This window comes from Bison bison, unplaced genomic scaffold (assembly GCF_000754665.1).
Source record: "Bison bison bison isolate TAMUID 2011002044 unplaced genomic scaffold, Bison_UMD1.0 scf7180017864456, whole genome shotgun sequence".
Lineage (NCBI taxonomy): Eukaryota > Metazoa > Chordata > Mammalia > Artiodactyla > Bovidae > Bison > Bison bison.
This window is the reverse complement of record NW_011495018.1, coordinates 25,304,649-25,325,607: the sequence shown is the minus strand read 5'-3', so window position 1 is coordinate 25,325,607 and position 20,959 is coordinate 25,304,649. Positions and strand designations below refer to the sequence as shown.

Sequence of the window (20,959 nt, the reverse complement as noted above, 5' to 3'; positions counted from 1 at the left end):
TCTTTGGCACTCAGCTTTCTTTATAGTCCAACTTTCACATCCATACACGACCACTGGAAAAACCATAGCCTTGACTAAATGGAACTTTGTTGGCAAAGTAATGTCTCTGCTTTTTAATATGCTGTCTAGGTTGGTCATAACTTTTCTTCCAAGGGTATATAACTTAAAATTTTCTAATTTCCACACTGAAAAATATTTTTAAGTGAAATTAATTTAATAATATATTTTATTTAACTAAACATTCTTATCATTTCAACGAGCACCACTAACCACATTTTAAGTGCTGAGTAGCCACAGGTGAAAAGTGATTAACATATTCGACAGGGCAGCTCTGGACCCACTGTGAACTCAGTTGGCAATTAAAATAATATGTGTCTACAAGAGGATATATTGTAAGTTCACATTAGCAGTAACTACATATAACATTTGCTTGACATCCTCTTGAGATCTCCTGATGAAGATGTTGGGCTAGTAGTTCAGCAGTACGTGGGGGTCAGGGAGAGACAAAATACCAGGTATAATGGAGAACAAATATCATTCATATAGAAATTTGCTTTCAAGGCCACCAGAAGAAGGCAACATGGAGAGACTGGTTAATTACTCCTGACACACAGAGGGAAAGAAGATGTGATGTGATGATGACGATGATGGTGGTAGTGGTGTCTGGGGTGCATTTATTTTATGTGGTTTTACCAGAACATTGATTTTATGCAGCTTTACAGATAGTGATATGCCTGGAAATAAAGTCTGTCATGCAGGTCAGGGCTGTGGGCAAGCTCTCGCCTTGGCTTCACATGCTTGGGTCAGCGGTCAAGAGAGATGCATGTCATCACCGTGCCCAAAGATGCTCTTATCTTAGACGGTCACAGTGTTTATGGGGAGATTTTCCCATGCAGGCTTCTCCTCTGAGACAGTTTTACCACAGCAGGATCAAACAGGAGTTTCACACGTGTGCTTCTGGTCTGGTGTTAGTGATGAATGGGAAATGAAATGTTAGCAAGGAAAGAAAATCTGCTATAAGAGTCCAGTGGCTCCAGAGTAAGAACTAGTAGGTGTTAGGGGATGCAGTGGTGTCCTGGCGGTCAAGGGAAGACAGGAAGAGGCTTCCTGAGGAATCAGAGTTAGAAGAAGGCTGATCTTCTAGCTGCTTTCTGGCCTCAGGGAGGTAGAAACAAGTCTGTCTCTCACAGGGAGAAGAACCTGCTTTTCTTGCTTCCCTAGACCAGTGGGTCTGCCACTTCCTGCCTCGTGCGTGAGTCAGACATTGATTTTTCTTGGCTGGTTTAGACACTGATCTGATCCGTGGTTCACCAGGTAGGATCGATAATAGTGTTTAAAGAGCTGCTCTTCCTGAGATGAAGGGATAGTGGCTTTTCAGCATTTGTTTAGCTTCCTAAATGGCTGTCTTCTCTGGGACTCAGACGTCAGGTGCAACTGTGTGGAATCTCTGTCTCGCTCTTGCTCTCTTGCACACTCTACTGAACGTGCTTCACACAAGCACACACACATGTGATAAACCACACCACTGACAACAATCAATACCCCTTAGGTACCGGCGAATCGTGTCCAACAACTGCACAGATGGCCTAAGGGAGAAGTATACTGCCAAGGCCCAGATGTGCCCTGGAAAAGCCCCGCATGGCCTCCACGTGGCGACGACTGATGGGCGTCTGGTGGCGGAGCAGGGGCACAATGCAACCTTCATCATCCTCATGGAGGAGGTAGGGGACCCCCTCCTGGGCCTCTGAGGTCAGAACTCACAAATGGGTCATGTCCCACATCCAGATGGGAAGAGAAGAAAGAGCTTGTGTTCCCACTAGTCCTTAAAACAAAGTCAATGGTGAGAAGCACCACTTGTGTGATAAGATGGAAGGGGTGAAAGAGGGCTTGGGATGTTTAGGGACCCTGTTCCCTTCATCCCACAATACAGACCTAGGCCAAAGGGGTCCCCTTGTGTCTGAGCAGGCGCAGATCTGAATATATTCTTTGAGGTACCCCTTTAGGGCCTGCGTCGTTAAAGGACTCTTAATTATCATTAGACTGCATACTATAAACATTGCCAGAATGGAATTCACATTTTTTCCTGTTTGTTTCAGGATCCTTATTTTTTTTCTTTTACCCTTAACCCCACTAATTAGAAAAGCCCACAAGATTTCTAGAGAGTCTTCAAAGTATGAGTGCTTGAAAGTATGAGGATGTGGGAGGGTGATCCCAATCCTCTAAACTTATTTTTCTAAAGAATGTCAAAGAATGTCATATGAGTTGACTTTCCATCAGCTGCCTGCTCCATTAGTTCACATTTTAGGTCATTTGCAGTCTGGGGAGTAAAACCAGACCAGATTCACTCATTCTGGATAGAATAGCTCTGCTGTATGCTTCTTTGCTTCCTATATGAGTTGTTTCATCTGTTTCCAAACCAGGGAAGTTTTCAGGCACTCCTTGCTGAGGCGCTGGGGCAGGGAAGTTTGCCTGATTCACAAAGCCATCTACGTTTAAATGCAAATTACTGTGTGCTCTTGAGATCTTGGAAAGAGAGCAAAGCAGGCCAGGAGTGTGTCCCCATGCCCCCCCTCTGCCCAACTGTGAATACTTTAGAAATCTTTAAAGTCTGGCCCACACTGACAGGACAGTGAGGGCTCCTTATCCTGGGTCAGCACGTTCTTTAGCCTTTATCCACACTGGGTGCTTAAATTAAAGAACTTTAATATTCAGAGGAGGTCATCATCGCATTCCCACTAGGGAGTTTCCAGGATCAGCTCTATTAAAGCCTTCTCTTGAATGGATGTGAAGAGCCATGATCTTATCCATTTGAATTGCCTTCAGTTCATTTCCACTTTAATTTATATTCATAAACTCAAGGGTAGTTGACATTGTGTTGGGGGCAAGGTAGCACCTATCAATATTTTACTCACATCTGGGTTGCCATGGCGGGAGAGACAGTGAAACTGTGATGAATGCACAGTCACTGGGCAGGAGAATTGGCTCATAATTCCAAAATGATGTATTTCTCTTCTTTCTTCTCCATCAACAATCTTTGTAAATAAGCAGAGAAACCTGATTCTTCTTTTTTCATCCAGAACCCTTATCTTATGGTTAGGTTCAGTTGAATTTATCCAAACTGTCAGCCCAATAAAGTGGGATGAAGTACAAGAAAGTTCAAGTACAATGTACAAGTACAATGAAGTACAAGAAAGGATGGGGTTCAGTATTAGCTCTTAGGAAGCTAAGGATCGACTTGGGGTGGTAAGATGCACTCAACTAAACCACTGACATCACCTCCTCAGGTGGGCCCAGGTGGCTCTTGGCATCCCTCGAGGCAGAAATACCTGTGAGCTGAGATGGTCAAAAAATGCTTCAGGGAAGAGGGGGCTTAGGCAAGTTTAGGGAAAACCAAGATCAACAGAGCACAGGTATATTTTCAGCAGGTGTGCAGTATTTATCTGTAGAATGGAAATAATTATCCTATCTCACAGAGTTATTTTGAAGGTGGTATTATATAAAATGTGTTAAGCGATTAGCATCATGCTTGGAACCTAGTGATAAATACTAAAAAATAGGAAAATTTTAATAATAGCATTGTGGTTGAGAGTACTGACACCAGACTACTTGGGTTCAAAACTTGGCTCTTCCACTATTGGCTACAGAGACTTTGGTCTAATTCCTTTAATTCCTTTATTTGTGTCCTCATTTCTAAAATGGGAACAGTAATACTTTCTACATTTTAGAGTTATGAGGGGACTAATTCCTTGGAACTGAAAAGAAGCTTTATCAGTGTTAGCTGTTACTACTATTATTATTATCATGAAACAAGAGAGGAACAATTAATGTCCATGAGCGATCGAGGGAGGCCCTTGGCTTCCACATTTCAGAGCTTCATAGAGGCTCTACCTTCTCCATAATTGCTAATATCAGCCACATCAGGCTACCTGAGTTTGGGCATAGAAGGGCAATAGACCCATAGTACCTGTTCACAGTGCCCAGTAGCTATCAGACAGAGTCTGATGATTGTGTTGAGAGTGTTTCAGGAGGGTGTTTGAGGGAGATTCAGGCCTCTAGGGGTGATGCTGAAGGCAGAGGACCAAGCATCAGAGAGGAGTCGGGCTGGACCATGCAAATGGGCCCAGGCCAGCTGCTATTCCCCTTTGCAGGGTGATCTCCAAAGGACAAACATCCAGCTTGACTTTGGGGATGGGATTGCAGTGTCCTACGCTAATTTCAGTCCCATTGAGGATGGCATCAAGCACGTGTACAAGAGTGCAGGCATCTTCCAGGTGACAGCCTATGCGGAGAACAACCTAGGCTCAGACACAGCGGTCCTCTTCCTGCATGTGGTTTGTAAGTAGCTTGAACCACCCCTCCCTTACTCTGCTCCCGGTTGACTACTTCTTCTGTTCAGGCTTCCTGAGATCCCTCACTGAGCTGGAATTGGTATGACTACTACCACAAATGATAACCCCAGTCAAAAGACAGATGTGAGTTCATCTATGTTGGCGTTTCGTGATGCTAAAGTAGACGGATTATTTTGAAAATTTGGAAAATGTTACCACCTAGTCTCTCCTTTTCAGCTCCACTCTGTTCTGATATAAGTGTGCACATGCAAACACATATTCGGGTAAAAGTCCCTTGCATTGGAGGCTGCTAAAATAGAGGGAGAGAGGAACCATCTGGTTCACAGCCACAGGCTCATTTTTAAGTTACTCTGAGTGAAGGCAGCACAAATCAAAGTAAATTGTTCTTTCCATTGAAAGAGCCAAAGAAGGATTAAAGAAACACGTGCCCAAATTGTTTTATATGTAGAACTGAACACGTAAAGTAACTTAATTCTTACACCCAAGGTTACTTCAAGTTTATCCCAGATGTAAATAATTCTAAGAACTCCCCAACAGTTTTGTTGTCCTAGAATTTGTTTCATGGCTGTTGGCTGTTGCTTGAAAAGTGAAAGTGTTAGTCACTCAGTCGTATCTGACTCTTTGTTACCCCAGGGACTGTAGCCCACCAGGCTCTCTGTCCATGAAATTTTCCAGGCAAGAATGCTGGAGTGGGTAGCCATTCCTTTCTTCAGGGGATCTTCCTGACCCAGGGATTGAACCCCCGTCTCCCACATCACAGGCAGATTCTTTACTGTCTGAGTCACCAGGGAAGAAACCACCAGTTGAAGTTCCAAAGTAGTGTGTTAGTCCTGGATTTATTTTGTGTCTTTGATATCCTGGAACTTGACTTAGATAAATTGAAACCTAAATATGATTTAAAATGTTGGGTTAAGGAAATGTTGTTTTGGGACTGTTATTGGTTTCCTATACTTTGTAGTGATAATCATGGGTCTAAGGACTACTGTAGTTTTTACTTATATACCCCACAATAGTTTAGAGGCTATGCTATATCTGATGGTCTTCCCAGGTGGCTCAGTGGTAAAGAATCCACCCACCAATGGAGGAGTCACAGGAGATGCAGTTTCGATCCCTGGGTTGGGAAGATCACCTAGAGGGGGAAATTGCAACAAAACTCCAGTGTTCTTGCCAGAATAATCTTATGGACAGAGGAGGCTGGTGGACTGCAGTCCGTGGGCTCTCAAAGTTTCAGACATGCTGAGCGATTGAGCACACACACTCATACATGCTACATATGGTGAAAATTAAATGCTTAAAAGAACCTAGGTGAACATAAGAGACACTTTTTCTATTAACAACTCAGTAAAAATATAAAAACCCTACACTTAAAAGTCCGTGGCAGACAGTGACTAGCTGGTCTCCTAGCATTCTGGTTACACTAATAGTATAAGGACCAGCAGCGATGAGGGAAGTGCATGGAGAAAGGCCTGGATGATATATCCTTAAAGACACCAAGCTAGTGGACCATGGGGTAAATGATTTCTTCTCTAAAACTTCTGAACTTCAGTTTTAAAATGGCTTAATTCTAACTGGTACCTTGCTCTATAGGTCTCCTGCAACAATAGTAAATAGGAATTACAAATAACACATCCAGTCATTCACTATTTTATTCAATGACTATTTGTTGAGTTCTTAATATATTGCTAGATACTGGGGACGCAGTATAGAAAGATGGCCCCCCTCTTGCAGAGTTTACATTCTGGTGAGGGAGGAAAAAGACTGCTAGAAATGGGCCATCAATAGCCCAGTGGTGATAATCACACCACACCATCTATAATCTTTCTGTGCCAGCAGCACCAGGTCAGAAACCCAGGTGGGTGGTGTGCAGGGTGTTTACAAGCCAAGTTTGGAGCAAAAACGACCTGTATTTGAATACTGATCATATCCTTTTGTGAAATGTTTAATATCTGTCAACTTTCTTAGTCTTTACAAACTTCTGATCCCTCTCCTGTAATATTTAGATTATAGTGAGGCTCTGAGAATCAAATTGGATTATGTGTATGTGTCAGGGTCCCCAAGACATCCTCTCCCAGGTTTAGTGATTTGCTGGAAGGACTTGCAAGTCTCAGCATATAGTCATACTTCAGACTTTGATTCATTACACTGATTAGCAGAGAGAGATCAACAAAGAGAAAAGGCCTGTGGGTCAAAGTCTGTAGGAAACAAAGTGCAAACTTCCAAAAGTCCTCTCCCATGGAGTCCCACAGAACATGCATAATTCCTCCAGCAATGAGTTAGAGCAATGCGTATGAAGGGCTGTTTACCAGAAAAGCTCATTGCAAACTCAGTGGCCGTGGCTTCTACTGGGGACTGATCAAATAGCCATCCTCTGCCTAGTGTGCACAAAATTTCCAGACTTCCTGAGGAAAATACTTTTTTCAGAATAAACCATGTATGTGTGTGTGCCTAGTCTCTCAGTCATATCCGACTCTTTGCTACTCCATGGACTGTAGTCTACCAGCTCCTCTGTCCACAGAATTCTCCAAGCAAAAATACTGGTATGGGTATCTGTTCCCTTCTCCAGGGGATCTTCCTGACCCAGGGATCGAACCCAGGTCTCCTGCATTGCAGGCAGATTCTTTAACCAGGGAAGCCCTAGAATAAACCATATCATTGCTTAAAAGAAGAAAAAAAATTCTAGGCAGAGTGAACCAGTCCTATCAGCTAACTGTTGACTGGAAACACACTGAGAGCCAAGTTCCCTTATGCCAGAAAAGGGCCAGTCTTACACACAGGTCTTTTTAAAAACAAATTTACTTTCCTCTGTTCCAACGACCTGCCCCACCCATGTTCCTAATTCTCCCAAGCGTGGACCTTGTCTGCTGGGCACAAAGACCAGTGTACTTCAATGGCAAAAACAACAACAGTGAGGAACAGGTTTATATTGTGGGTTATGTGCGTGAAGGAGGAAATGTTCCTTGAAACTTTTATCGTGCTCATAATTCCCTCCAAATCAATCATGGCTGCATTTACCAGACAGTTATTATAGTGGAAACTGCTCTTGGCCTCACCTTGGGCCATTAGCTAACAAAAGTAGCTGTTAGCCGCCCATAATAACCAATCTCGCACAGATTATTAGATTTTTATTAAAAAGAACACTCTTTGACAGTGAGGATTTTAGGAGTTTCCTGTATTCCCTTCTGAATCCTCCCAGCTCTCTTCTCTCCAATCCATGGTTTATCTGTAGGTAGAAGCCTGGAGTTTCTGGCTCAGGTTCTTTGCTCTAAAAAGCTGTTTAGTGTTGTTCCTTGAGATTATGTTTACTTGTCCTGAAACTGGCATATATGTGGCTGTGCTTGATGGTGTTCTAATTCATGGAGGCTCCACCCCTTTTGTGTTTGGCATGAATTTGGTGAGAAGAGGGCTTCCCAGGTGACGCTAGTGGTAAAGAATTCCCCTGGCAATGCAGGAAACGTAAGAGATGCAGATTCAATCCCTGGATCGGGAAGATCTCCTGGAGTAGGAAATGGCACCCCACTCCAGTATTCTCGCCTGGAAGATTCCATGGGCAGAGGAGCCTGGCAGACTATAGTCCATAAGGTCACAAGGAGTCAAATGAGACTGAGAGACTGAGCACAGTAGGGAGAAGAAGGTCTCATTTTATATTTGGGGGCATCAAAATGCCCCACAATGTGAGTCTTAGATGAGTGGAGATATCTGAGTAACAGAAAACTGAGAAGCCTGTCCAGTGCTGTGAATCATAGCAATGTGGAAAAAGTGCAGGGTTCTCATGAGCTGGCCAGCAGGATGGGCTCTGCACATTTTGAAGGAGAGAGCTAAGAATAGGAGCGTTATCTAAAAAATAGTACAAATGAACTTATTTACAAGACAGAAACAGATTCACAGACATAGAAAACAAACTTATGGTTACCAAAGGGGAATAGGGTGGGGGTAAATTAGAAGTATGTGATGACAGATGCACACTACCATATATAAGATAAATAAGCAACAAGGATTTACGTACAACACAGGGAATTCTATCCAATATCTTATAATAACCTAGAATAGAAAAAAGAATATATGTATGTGTGTAGGTAGGTATGTATGTATAACTAAATCACTTTGCTGTATACCTGAAACTAATGCAATATTGTAAATCAACTATACTTCAATTAAACAACAAAACAGAAGCATTGACCTTGAGGATAAAGGGACTCCATTCCCATCACGGGGAGAGTGAGAAATCTGAATGTGGGCATGAAGAAGGACTCAGAGGTGTTAAAGTAAGACCCAGGATTCTCATCTCCCTCCCAGGACATGGCCTGGTCAGGGACCCCTTCCCATTGCCGTATTTCTTCCACAAAGATCAATACAGCGCAAACAGCAAAGAGAGTTTAACCAGATGAACTCCTAAAATTGAGTAAAGAAATGAAAACTAGCCAGTATTTTCTCACACCTGTATTTTTTAAATTCTAGCCCACAATCAAACCATACAAAAATAATTAAACAGGCTCACGAGTTGAAAATAATTAAGCCTTTAGCCAAATGTGTATCTGAAGTGACAGGTTTGAAACTGTTTGTTGGAAGAAATCTTGAAATGCTATATGCCTGGGGTCAGCTGAGAGAGCTGTAGGCAGAGAGTGTTTTCGCACTGTAGATACACAGATTCTTGAATACTTTGTTGATTGTTCAGAAAAATACCATCTGGACAGTGGCAGGCAGGTCTGGCTGATCTCCTCATCTGATCTCAGTTCCTGTCCAAACACCTTTTCTCCCAATATAAATTTACCTATGACACAGGAGGTACGAATGAGATTGACAATAATGCCCACTCTTGTAAGAGAGACTTTAACCCAATGATAAACAGGAGCCATGATGGTGTGGTAGTGGTGGTAGAAATAGTGTCAGCCCATAACTAATTATATGATACTTTTAATATCCCCAGATCACCTTCATATGTTCTTATTACTGTAAGGAAGGCAAAGGACAGTGTAACAGCCTGTGTAGGGTCAAAGTTATGTAAAATAAGAAAAGGTCATACAGCCAAAATTAAATAGGAGCAGAAGTAAAAAATATCTTTCTGCTTTCTTCCCTTTAAACTGAGCCATCTCCAAAATAACCAAGGATGTCATTAGTGAAGGCTTGGTGGCCTGGAAAATGCCCCACTCAAGAGACGAACTCAAGGTTCCAAGGATAAAGAGATGTCCTTGCTACAGCTGTGACCTTTAGTTACTTTAGCTCATCAACATTATCGTGTTGGAAACCAGAAAATGTGTTCCAGCAAAGTGTGGGCAGATAACTAGAACATTTTAGTTGGATCTGGTGAAGTAGAAAGGATGTAAGAAAGGGAAAAGTGGAGGAAGGGAGCAGAGGGAGGAAAGGCAGTGGGTAGGGAAAAAAAAAGAAAAGGAAAAAGAAAAGGGTAAGGGTTGGGGAGAAAAGCCCACAGAATTAAAAAATAACATATCTGCCCCACAAATGCAGTGCTGACTCATTAACATTTTTCTTCAGCGTTGTCCTCCTCTCATGTTATTTTGAAAATGAATTAAATTAAAATTCTCACTTGTGCATAGAATGGATTCCAGTCTATTCTCTTACATGCTAGTTTAGAACTTGAGACTGCTTACATCAGTTTTCTGAGGAGCAAAAAAAATGTTTGGTCACCTTTTGGCAAACAGCTTTTAAAATTATTATTATTTGTGAACCTGGCATTTATTTCTCTTCAATTTAAGGAGACAGGCTTTTTTCTTTTCATAATACAGCCCTGCCAGCTTCTGAGTGACACCCACTGAGTGTTGCAGATGACAGGCACAATGGCCGATTGTTGAACAAGATGGAACCAATTAACAATTGAGGATAATGGCAGAGCCCTCCATACAATGCACCAACCCCCAATCATGATACAGGCTAATCAGCAGATATGCAAGAGATCGCTTTTTATCTTCCTATTTTTTGGCTAAGTGTCCAGTAAACTAGCTTTGTCCTTAGATTTGAGGTTCATAAGCATTTGTGGTGGGATCATCAGACGGAAGTTAAGTTCAGATGTCACTCAATCTGAAGCCCAAATTGAGTTCCCTGTTGTTTGCAGTGCTTCGTTTCAAGCATACACACACACACACACACACACACACCTCAGCATCTGTGAGTTTGCGATTGTTGTTTTATTATAGATGACGGTAAAGATAAAAAGAATCTGGGAATGTGAGCTTTTGTTTATTTTGGGAATAGAAACACTGACATTGTTTTCCTCGTTCCCTTAGGTCCTGTGGAGCATGTTCATCTCCGGGTTCCCTTTGTTGCCATAAGAAATAAGGAGGTCAACATCAGTGCAGTTGTGTGGCCCAGCCAACTGGGGACTCTTACGTATTTCTGGTGGTTCGGCAATAGTACAAAGGTTTGGCCCTTATCGATTAGTATCTGCTTAGATTTGACCCTTTCTGATTGGTATCTGCTTAGATGATCCCATGTTCTAACTTCTGTTTGATGCTGGGAGCACAGGGGGATGTGGGCAATAACGGATACTCAATGAAGCTTGGAATCCATGTCAATGAATATGACATACCTTCCCACACCAACTTCATTGCTATAATAGGGGAACTTCAAATATCCTAAGGAAGAAAAGATTATACAAACCTGGTTGTTCTTGCTCCTCTGATCAATTTTTCTAATACTCATTTTGCTCTGTTTTGTTTTAATCCTAGCCTTTCTACTCATTAGGTGTATAATATCAAGAAAGTCATTTAATGGTAAATAATCAGCCTGCAATTCTAGGTGACCCTGGTTCAGTCCCTGGGTTGCGAAGATCCTCTGGAGAAGGACATGGAAACACATTCCCACATTCTTGCCTGGAGAATCCCATGCAGTGAGGAACCTGGAGGCTACAGTCCATGAGTCGCAAAGAGTTGAACATGACTGAGCAACTAACACACACACACACACACACACATTGAGAAAGTCACTTCAGTTCAGTTCAGTCGCTCTGTTGTGTCTGACTTTGTGACCCCATAGACTGCAGCACACCAGGCCTCCCTGTCCATCGACAACTCCTGGAGTTTACTCAACTCATGTCCATTGAGTCAGTGATGCCATCCAACTATCTCATCCTCGTCATCCCCTTCTCCTCCTGCCTTCAATCTTTCCCAGCATCAGGGTCTTTTCAAATGAGTCAGTTCTTCGCATCAAGTGGTCAAAGTATTGGAGTTTCAGTTTCAGCATCAGTCCTTCCAAGGAATATTCAGGACTGATTTTCTTTGGGATGAACTGGTTGGATCTCCTTGCAGTCTAAGGAACTCTTAAGAGTCTTCTCCAACACCACAGTTCAAAAGCATCAATTCTTTGGTGCTCAGCTTTCTTTCTAGTCCAACTCTCTCATCCATACGTGACTACTGGAAAAACTATAGCTTTGACTAGATGGACCTTTGTTGGCAGTGTAATGTCTCTGCTTTTTAATATGGTGTCTAAGTTGGTCATAGCTTTTCTTCCAAGGAGCAAGTGTCTTTTAATTTCATGGCTGAAGTCACCATCTGCAGTGATTTTGGAGCCCCCCAAAATAAAGTCTGTCACTGTTTCCACTGTTTCCCAATGTATTTACCATGAAGTGATTATGATCTTACTTTTCTGAATGTTGAGTTTTAAGCCAACTTTTTCACTCTCTTCTTTCACTTTTACCAAGAGGTTCTTTTTTGATTTCTACCATCAGGGTGATGTCATCTGCATATCTGAGGTTATTGATATTACTCCTGAAAATCTTGATTCCAGCTTGTGCTTCATCCAGCCTGGCATTTCGCATGATGTCCTTTGCATATAAGTTAAATAAGCTAGGTGACAACATACAGCCTTGACATACTCCTTTCCCGATACCAGTCTGTAGATCCATGTCCAGTTCTAACTGTTGCTTGTCGACCTGCATACAGATTTCTCAGGAGGCAGGTCAGGTGGTCTGGTATTCCCATCTCTTTAAAAATTTTCCACAGTTTGTTGTGATCCACCCAGTCAAAGGCTTTGGCATGAAGAATAAGATGCACAAAGGCAAAATGGCTGTCTGAGGAGGCCTTACAAATAGCTGTGACAAGAAGAGAAGCAAAAGGCAAAGGAGGAAAGGAAAGATACACCCATTTGAATGCGGAGTTCCAAACAATAGCAAGGAGAGATAAGAAAGCCTTCCTCAGTGATCAGTGCAAAGACGTAGAGGAAAACAATAGAATGGGAAAGACTAGAAATCTCTTCAAGAAAATTAGAGATACCAAGGGAACATTTCATGCAAATATGAGCACAATAAAGGACAGAAATGGGATAGACCTAACAGAAGCAGAAGATATTAAGAAGAGGTGGCAAGAATACACAGAAGGACTGTACAAAAAATACTCAGTTGCCATGTAATAATTCCTTTTTAAAAGGAATGGAACAATGCCAGTTTTGTTTGAGATGAACAAACAGAACTTCAGATCTTGCACGGTAAGAGTAGAATATGATTCATTCCTGCTCTTATTTTCAAGTAAAAAATGTTTTTTATTGAAGTAGAGTTGATTTACAGTATTGTGAGTCCTGCTTTTGTTTAGGGAAACAGCATTATATGGTGCTAAGTAAAATGAGGCACCATATAATGGTGCTTAGTAAGAAAGCTAAGATCATCGAAAAAGCAAGAGAGTTCCAGGAAAACATCTACTTCTGCTTTATTGACTACTCCAAAGCCTAGGCTGTGTGGATCAAAACCAACTTGCAAAATTTTTCAAGAGATGGAAATACCAGACCAGCTTACCTGCCTCCTGAGAAATCTGTATGCAGGTCAGAAAGCAACAGTTAGAACTGGACATGAAACAACAGACTGGTTCCAAATAGGGAATGGAGTACCCTGCTGATTTAACTTATATGCAGAGTATATCATGCAAAATGCTGATATGGATAAAGCATAAGCTGGAATCAAGATTGCTGGGAGAAATATCAATAAGTTCAGATACACAGATGACACCACCCTTATGGCAGAGAGAAAAGAACTAAAGAGCCTCTTGATGAAAGTGAAAGAGGAGAGTGAAAAGGTTGGCTTAAAACTCAACATTCAGAAAACTAAGATCATGGCATCTGGTCCTATCACTTCACGGCAAAGAGAAGCGGAAACGATGGAAACAGTGAGGGACTTCACCTTTGGGCTCCAAAATCACTGCAGATGGTGACTGCAGCCATGAAATTAAAAGGTGCTTGCTCCTTGGAAGGAAAGTTATGACCAACCTAGACAGCATATTAAAAGCAGAGACATTACTTTGCCAACAAAGGTCAATCAATAAAAGCTATGGTTTTTCCAGTAGTCATGTATGGATGTGAGAGTTGGACTATAAAGAAAGCTGAGTACCAAAGAATTGATACTTTTGATCTGTGGTGTTGGAGAAGACTCTTGAGAGTCCCTTGGACTGCAAGGAGATCCAAAAGGAAATCAGTCCTGAATATTCATTGGAAGGACTGATGCTGAAACTGAAACTCCAATATTTGGCCACCTGATGCGAGACACTGACTTGTTGGCAAAGACACTGATGCTGGGAAAGATTGAAGGCAGGAGGAGAAGGAGACAACAGAGGATAAGATGGTTGGATGGCATCACTGACTCAGAGTTTGAGTAAACTCTGGGAGTTGGTGATGGACAGGAAGTCCTGGTGTGCTGCAGTCCATGGGGTCGCAAAGATTAGGACATGACTAAGTGACTGAACTGATTATATGGTGGGGAGAATATGTACTGTGGGTTCGGAAAGAAAAGGGTTAGGTTTCTAGCGTTGCTGCATGTTGTTTGTGTGAGCTTGATCAAGTGGTTCAACCTAACATTTAATGCACTCAACTGAAAACTGAGAGACTAATGCCCATGTCATCTTGATTTTTGTGAAAACTAAGTAAAATAATCTGTATTTCCCTGGCATAGATTAGGTACTCACTAAATGATGCTTTTTTTTTTTGTATAAAATATGGCAGTTAGGATGGGTTGATAAAAGACAATTAGATTTATGGGACCCCAAGGACAATTTTCTGTTTGTATTTTTTGTGCTGTGTACTTTTAATTTCTTAGTATAGGCTATGATGCTTTTGCATTTCTAGTGTTAGTGTGCACTGGGACAGTAGGTAAGGAGGTTAGTTAATAAGATGCCCCTTTGGTACATTACAGTCTTGAAGCTCCCTATGTGAGATGAGCATTCTAAAGGCAAACATCTGGTTCACTCTTGAGCCAGAACCCAGGTGTCCTCACTCCCGTCTATACCAGTACCATTCCCAGCCCCAGGATGCTTTCTTTGCATCACTCAGTTTGTCTCTGGGAGCTCACGAAGTGCAGTGAAGTGAAAGTTACTCAGTCATGTCCAACTCTTTGCAACCCCATGGACTATACAGTCCATGGAATTCTCCAGGCCAGAATACTGTAATGGGTAGCTATTCCCTTCTCCAGGGGATCTTCCCCACCCAGGGATCGAACCCAGGTCTCCCAAATTGAAGGCAGATTCTTTACCAGCTGAGACACAAGGGAAGCCCAAGAGCTCATAGACCCTAAAATTCTGCTTCAAACACTAGCAGACATAAACATGGTGAAATAAAAAGAAAACGTTTTCTGGGAGGAGAACATCGGAAAGAGAAGGACTTTAAGTTCATTTCACCTCAGAGGATGTGAGGTTTGGGCTGTCCAGCCAGGGAGTTCTTTTCTCTAGTGTTTGTTCACCTGTAGACTCTCCAGGGAGATGACTGTGTACAGAGGGCAGTTCTTGGCCATCATAAGCACAATGATTTACTCAACTGCTCACAAGGAACTGAGGACAGTGCTTCTCTGTGGCACCAGTTTTTTTCTTTGTGTGTTGATTCTGTGACCTGAAATACCAGACAGTGTCTAATAAATATTTGATCAATGGAGAAGTGGACAGTGTGATTGGAGAGTCGTTTCTATTTCTCAGATAATCATCTGTGTTAGTTTGAAGCTCAGTGTACTTTTCTCTAAATCAAGGATAAAAACATCCAATCCATGAACATCACTGAGTTATTATTTGAAATTATCTGCCTCTCTAATTTATATTGTGCCATATTATGAGGGGGGAATTTTAAAATTGCAGAAAGCCGTTATAGTTTTATTTTTTTAATGACAATGACCTTAAGTATTCCTTTGGTTAAGAATTCTACTTATAATGAGCATACAGTGTAAAAATACTTAGATATCAAAGATTCTACTGGTTGGTTTTTGTTTCCAAAGAACCAAGAGAATGAGAGTACATTAGAGGCATTCAAACGGAGTGGTATTGAAATGAGACAAGCCTGGCTTGGGGTCCCGATACAGGTTCTTCTTTGTTTTATGTCTTTGATCAAATCAGGTAATTGCTCTGTGCCTCAGTTTTGTTCATTGTAATGTCAGAGTTAGGCTAGCAGAGACTATATTCTAGTATTGCTTTGAAGATTAATAAGGAAAGGTATAAGTGCTTAGAACATATCTAAGCACTTGACTATATCAGTCACTGTTGTGCTTATCTGTTGTATCAGTGGGATATACCTCTTGGGGGGGTGCAAATCTGACATGGTTCCACAGATTTCTCTCCCACCTCTAAGCATGGTTATTCTGCTAGTTTAAAAAGGTGTATTTTCAGTGCTTTTGCCAGCATCAAGACAGAAACACATTAAGGTGGCCATAGTGTTGAAAAGTTGATCCAGTGAGAATTTTCCTGGCAAATGAGTTTCTTTGGGTGGTTGTTGAGTGCTCTGAGTGTCGAGCTAGTTGGCTGCCCTTCATAAACAAACTGATCTGTGAAAGGGGCAGATATTAATTTTGAGCATTTATTTCTACTATTGTCTTCATATACATTATTGTATTTAGTCATCGGAATATCACTGATGAAAGAGAAATTGGCTTGTGTGTGTATATCTGTGTGTTGTGACCAGGTGAGTTGGACAGTTTCACCCCAGTGGTTGAATTAAGTCAACCTCCCAGTAAGAATCAGTTGAGGGTCTTCCCTCATGGTTCAGTGGCTAAGACTCCTCTTCCCCAATGCAGAGAACCTGGGTTCGATCCCTGGTTGGGAAACTAGATCCCTTATGTACAACTAAGAGTTCACATGCCACGACTAAGACCTGGCGTAGGCCAAATAAATAAATAAAATTTTATTTAAAAAAGAATCAGTTGACATCCCCCCAAATATTTATAGTCAACCCTCTGTTTGGTGCCCTTAGGAATAAAAGAGCACTTTGTCTCTACCTTCAGGGAAATTACGTTTCTGATAAGAAGGCACGATGAATACACACACAGTTATTGGTGCTCAAGTATGATGATGTATACATAAATGGAAGAGACCAAGTGTTCCTAAAATCCAACTGTAGGCCCGTATACCTTCAAACCTATTAGCAAATGTGAAATTATATCAGGAGTTCCATGAGTCTTTCTCAAGAACTTGTATTTTGTGCTAGCTGTTATGAGGAACACAAAAACAGTACAAATTTCATTTGTTCCCCTTAGTGAGTGAAGTTGCTCATTCGTGTCTGACTCTTTGCCACCCCATGGACTGTAGCTTACCAGGCTCCTCCATCCATGGGATTTTACAGGCAAGAATACTGGAGTGGGTTGCCATTTCCTTCTCCAGGAGATCTTCCTGACCTAGGGATCAAACCCGGGTCTCCCGCATTATAGGCAGATGCTTTACCATCTGAGCCTCTATTTGAGGCTCAGATGGTAAAGTCCTCTATTTGAGAATATGAGGTTAACATCCAAGAATAGATACTATAAGCTATGGTAATAGGAATATAACATTATTGGCCCAGCCAAGCAGCTTAGTGGGTGATGGATGCAGGGCTTCTTGGTCTTAGAGCAAGTCATGTATGGAGCTGGTCCTAAGCTGGCATTGAAGGAGCAATAGAATTGGGGCAGAAAGGAGGGAAGGGATTTGTATGCAGTGGTAAGGCTTTGGGTATGTTTTTGTTCTGTGTTGATTGAGTCTACCAAAGTGGGATTCATTTGGGATGAATTGCATAACAACTAAAATTGGAGTGGATAGGTGACCAATGGCTTTAAATGACAAATGAATACGTTTTATTTTGTCATAGAAATTCATATTTATAAGAGGGTATTGTAAGAGAGTGGGCTTTCCAGGTGGCTCAGTGGTAAAGAACCCCCCTGCCAGCACAGGAGACTTAAAAATGTGGGTTCTATCCCTGGGTTGGAAAGATCCTGTGGAGGAGGGCATGGCAGCCCACTCCAGAATTCTTCCCTGGAGAGTCCCATGGACAGAGGAGCCTGGCCAGCTGCAGTCCATAGAATTGCACAAAGTCAGAGCTGACTGAAGTAACTGAACATACACGCACATGTTATTGTGGAATCTGCTAAAACTTTTAAGGGAGATAAGCGTACTGATTGCATAGTCTGTCTAATTTGGGAATGGCAAGTTTTTATCAGGGTATGCATTTAAACTGTGGACATTTGATAATATTCTATGTTGATTTACTGTGGGAAAATGGTGTAGGCTTCATCCCCACATTTCTGTGAAGCTCCCAGATCCATTATTCAGGGGGATATCTTCTAACTATGTAGTCGCTCAAGAGCTTTGCTGATGTCTTGCTGGGTTTACTGGATAGGATGTGACCTGTTGCACATAAGGGACTCTTTGTGGGCAGGGATGTAACCCACAGCCTACGCAGGCCATGAGCCTTGCCGTGGGCTGCCCGTGCAGCTTGGACAAAGCACAGAGAAGTCAATTGGCTGCATGTTGGATTTGTGGGGCTCTAAAAGGCCAATTTGCTGGGATTAACAGAGGTCTGGCTTAATAAATGTGTCTGCTTGCCTAATAGATTTAGTAAATGAACCTTAAAATACTTGATTTAATTTAGTGTTGTGCACTAGACATGGGTGGCCAGTGAAGAACTCAAGAATTCCGTGGAGTGTTCCAGCTTTGCAAGGGAGGTGAAATCAGCCATGATGCCATAATAGCTGATGAAAAACAAAAGCAATTTGAAAAACAAAATTAGCTTCTGCCATCTCTCTAGCATGGAAGCCTGTGGTCTGCTGCCCTGGAGGCCAACTGTGCTCATTTGACACAGTTTGCTGTGGCTCAGAGCCCTGACTGGCTGGTGGGATGGCATGCTCCCTCCCACCTCAGCTGGCATTTCCTTGCTTGGTTCCTGGATCTGCTAGGAAAGCAGCCAGAGGGGAGAAAGTCAGATCTGCTGGAGCGGGAGGAATCCCTCTCCTTTCAGGTTGCCCAGCCCAGTCTAAGACAAGAAGAGTGTGCAGAGTAAGAAGAGTGGAACCACGTAGACCCCTGAGTGCTGAGGATGACGTGGGAGTAGTGCAGATTCCTTTAAAAAAAAGTGAAAGTAGCTCAGTCGTGTCTGACCCTTTGTGACCCCATAGACTATACAGTCCATGGAATTCTCCGGGCCAGAATACTGGAGTGGGTAGCCAGATTGCTTGAAGAGAACACCATTAGGGGAGAAAGGATCCTGATGGTGAGAGGTGGGAAGAGATTAGAGATAGCTGAGGGCAGTAACCAAAACAGAAGGGTAATGTGATATAGTTATGGTCAGAGAGAACAATTTATGGAAGCAAGAGAAACTAAAAACACATCAGTTATTCCTTTGCTGTTTTGTTTCTCTCCCAACATTTTATTATTAAAAAAAAATCAGTTTGCACTGAGTCAAAGATAGGTTCAAAGATGTTTTGTAGAACATGGGGAATATAGCCAATATTTTGTAATAACTATGAGTGGAAAGTAACCCTTAAAATTGGATAATTAAAAAAAATTAAAAATCAAAAAAAAAAAAAAACTTCAAACATAAATTAAAAGATGAAATAATTTTACAGTGAATATCCATATACCTACCACCTGTAGTCTTATCATTGGAAGAGGGCATGGCAACCTACTCCAGTATTCTTGCCTGGAGAATCCCATGGACAATATAGTCTATATTAACATCTACTCTGCTTGTTTTATCATGTCTATTTATCTGTCCATCCTTCTATCCAGCAATCGACTGATCTTAACTTTTTAAAATTCATTTCAGAATAAATTTCAGACAGCTATATACTTTATCCTAAATGCTTCAGGCTACGAATCATTAGCTAGAGTTCTTTACTTGTTTACACTTTTTCCTCCATGGAGGTATGAAATGTATCAATCACGAAATGGACAGATCTGAAGTCTGTACTTCCTGAGTTCTGAGAAATACACATACTTATAACCCAAACTCCTATCAAGATATATATTATTAGCATTGCTTCCAAAAGTTCTTCATACCCCTTCTCAGTAAATTCCCACCCTAAACCCCAGAACCAACCACTATTTTTTCCCATCATGAATTAGATCTATCTTTTCTATTAATAGAACTTCATATTCATACCATATGAATTCTTTTATATAAGGTTTCTTTCATTTCTTATGGTTTTTAGAAGGCAATGGCACCCCACTCCAGTACTCTTGCCTGGAAAATCCCATGGATGGAGGAGCCTGGTAGGCTGCAGTCCATGGGGTCGCTAAGAGTCAGACACAACTGGGCGACTTCACTTTCAATTTTCACTTTCATGCATTGGAGAAGGAAATGGCAACCCGCTCCAGTGTTCTTGCCTGGAAAATCCCAGGGACGGTGGAGCCTGATGGGCTGCCATCTAAGGGATCGCACAGAGTTGGACACGACTGAAGCGACTTAGCAGCAGCAGCATGGTTTTGAGACTCATCCATACTGTTATGTATATCAATATTTGCTTTTTGATTTTGTTGAATGCATGCACTTTGGCTTGTTTATTCATTTTCCTGTTGATAAATTCTTCTAGGTTCGTTTCAGTTTTTGACTACTATGAATGTAACTGCTATGAGCATTTTCTTCTGTTTGTGGATACATGTTTTCTTTTATCTTGACTAAATTTCCCAGACTGCAATTGCTAAGCTATAAATATAAAATAGCATGATTATCTTGGAAAAATTATTACAATTTCTTATAAAAGTGAACTTTTTCCTACATAGTTGCACCATCGTACATCCCATCAAAACCGTATGAGAGTTCTAGTTGCTCCACATCCTCAACAATATTTGTCATTATTTTTAAAGAAATTTTTGTCATTCTGTTGGGTATACAGATGTATTTCATTTTCCTTCCAAAGAATATGACTAAGGTAATGAAACAGTTGAAGGCATTCTGACAGACAAGCCCTAATGGGTTGACTAGTAGGAACTAGAAAATTAGCCGAAAGCCATTCATTAATTCTGTGTGTTCTTATTGCTGAATAAGTCCTTACAACTTTAAGCTAAGGCCCACAGTAGGGACAGACTTTTCCCAAGGTCATTCATTAAAATAGTAACAGAGCCAGAGTTTCAAGTCTCTATTCTTGTTACACCAACAATGGCCACTCAGTGGCACACAGTTTTCCTTTATTCCATGTCCATGGCCAATATTGTCGTGTTAAGCCTGACTTGACTTCTCAACACAGGACACTAAACAGTCACCGTTGGTCTGTTGGAGTTGATGTTCATCACAGAACCTACTTGTGCCTCATTTGTGGTTTAATTAATGAGTTCACATCCTTGTGCATATCATCACGGAACCATAAGTATGAGGAAGCATGCTTGGACTCTGGGCTTACCCTTAGTTAATAAAAAAGAATATAACTTTCCACACCCACTTCCTTCTGTCATTTAGCAAAC

The 20,959-nt window shown here is 41.6% G+C and overlaps 1 protein-coding gene across 1 annotated transcript in view; it reads left to right on the top strand.

The window, feature by feature from the left end:
* SORCS3 (sortilin-related VPS10 domain containing receptor 3) overlaps window positions 1-20,959 on the top strand; it is a 640,372-nt gene that overhangs the window by 596,560 nt on the left and 22,853 nt on the right. Inside the window, exons 18-20 of the mRNA XM_010859391.1 lie at window positions 1,550-1,721; window positions 4,149-4,335; window positions 10,589-10,722. Of these exons, the coding sequence (XP_010857693.1) occupies window positions 1,550-1,721; window positions 4,149-4,335; window positions 10,589-10,722 (493 nt within the window). The remainder of the gene's footprint in view (window positions 1-1,549; window positions 1,722-4,148; window positions 4,336-10,588; window positions 10,723-20,959) is intronic.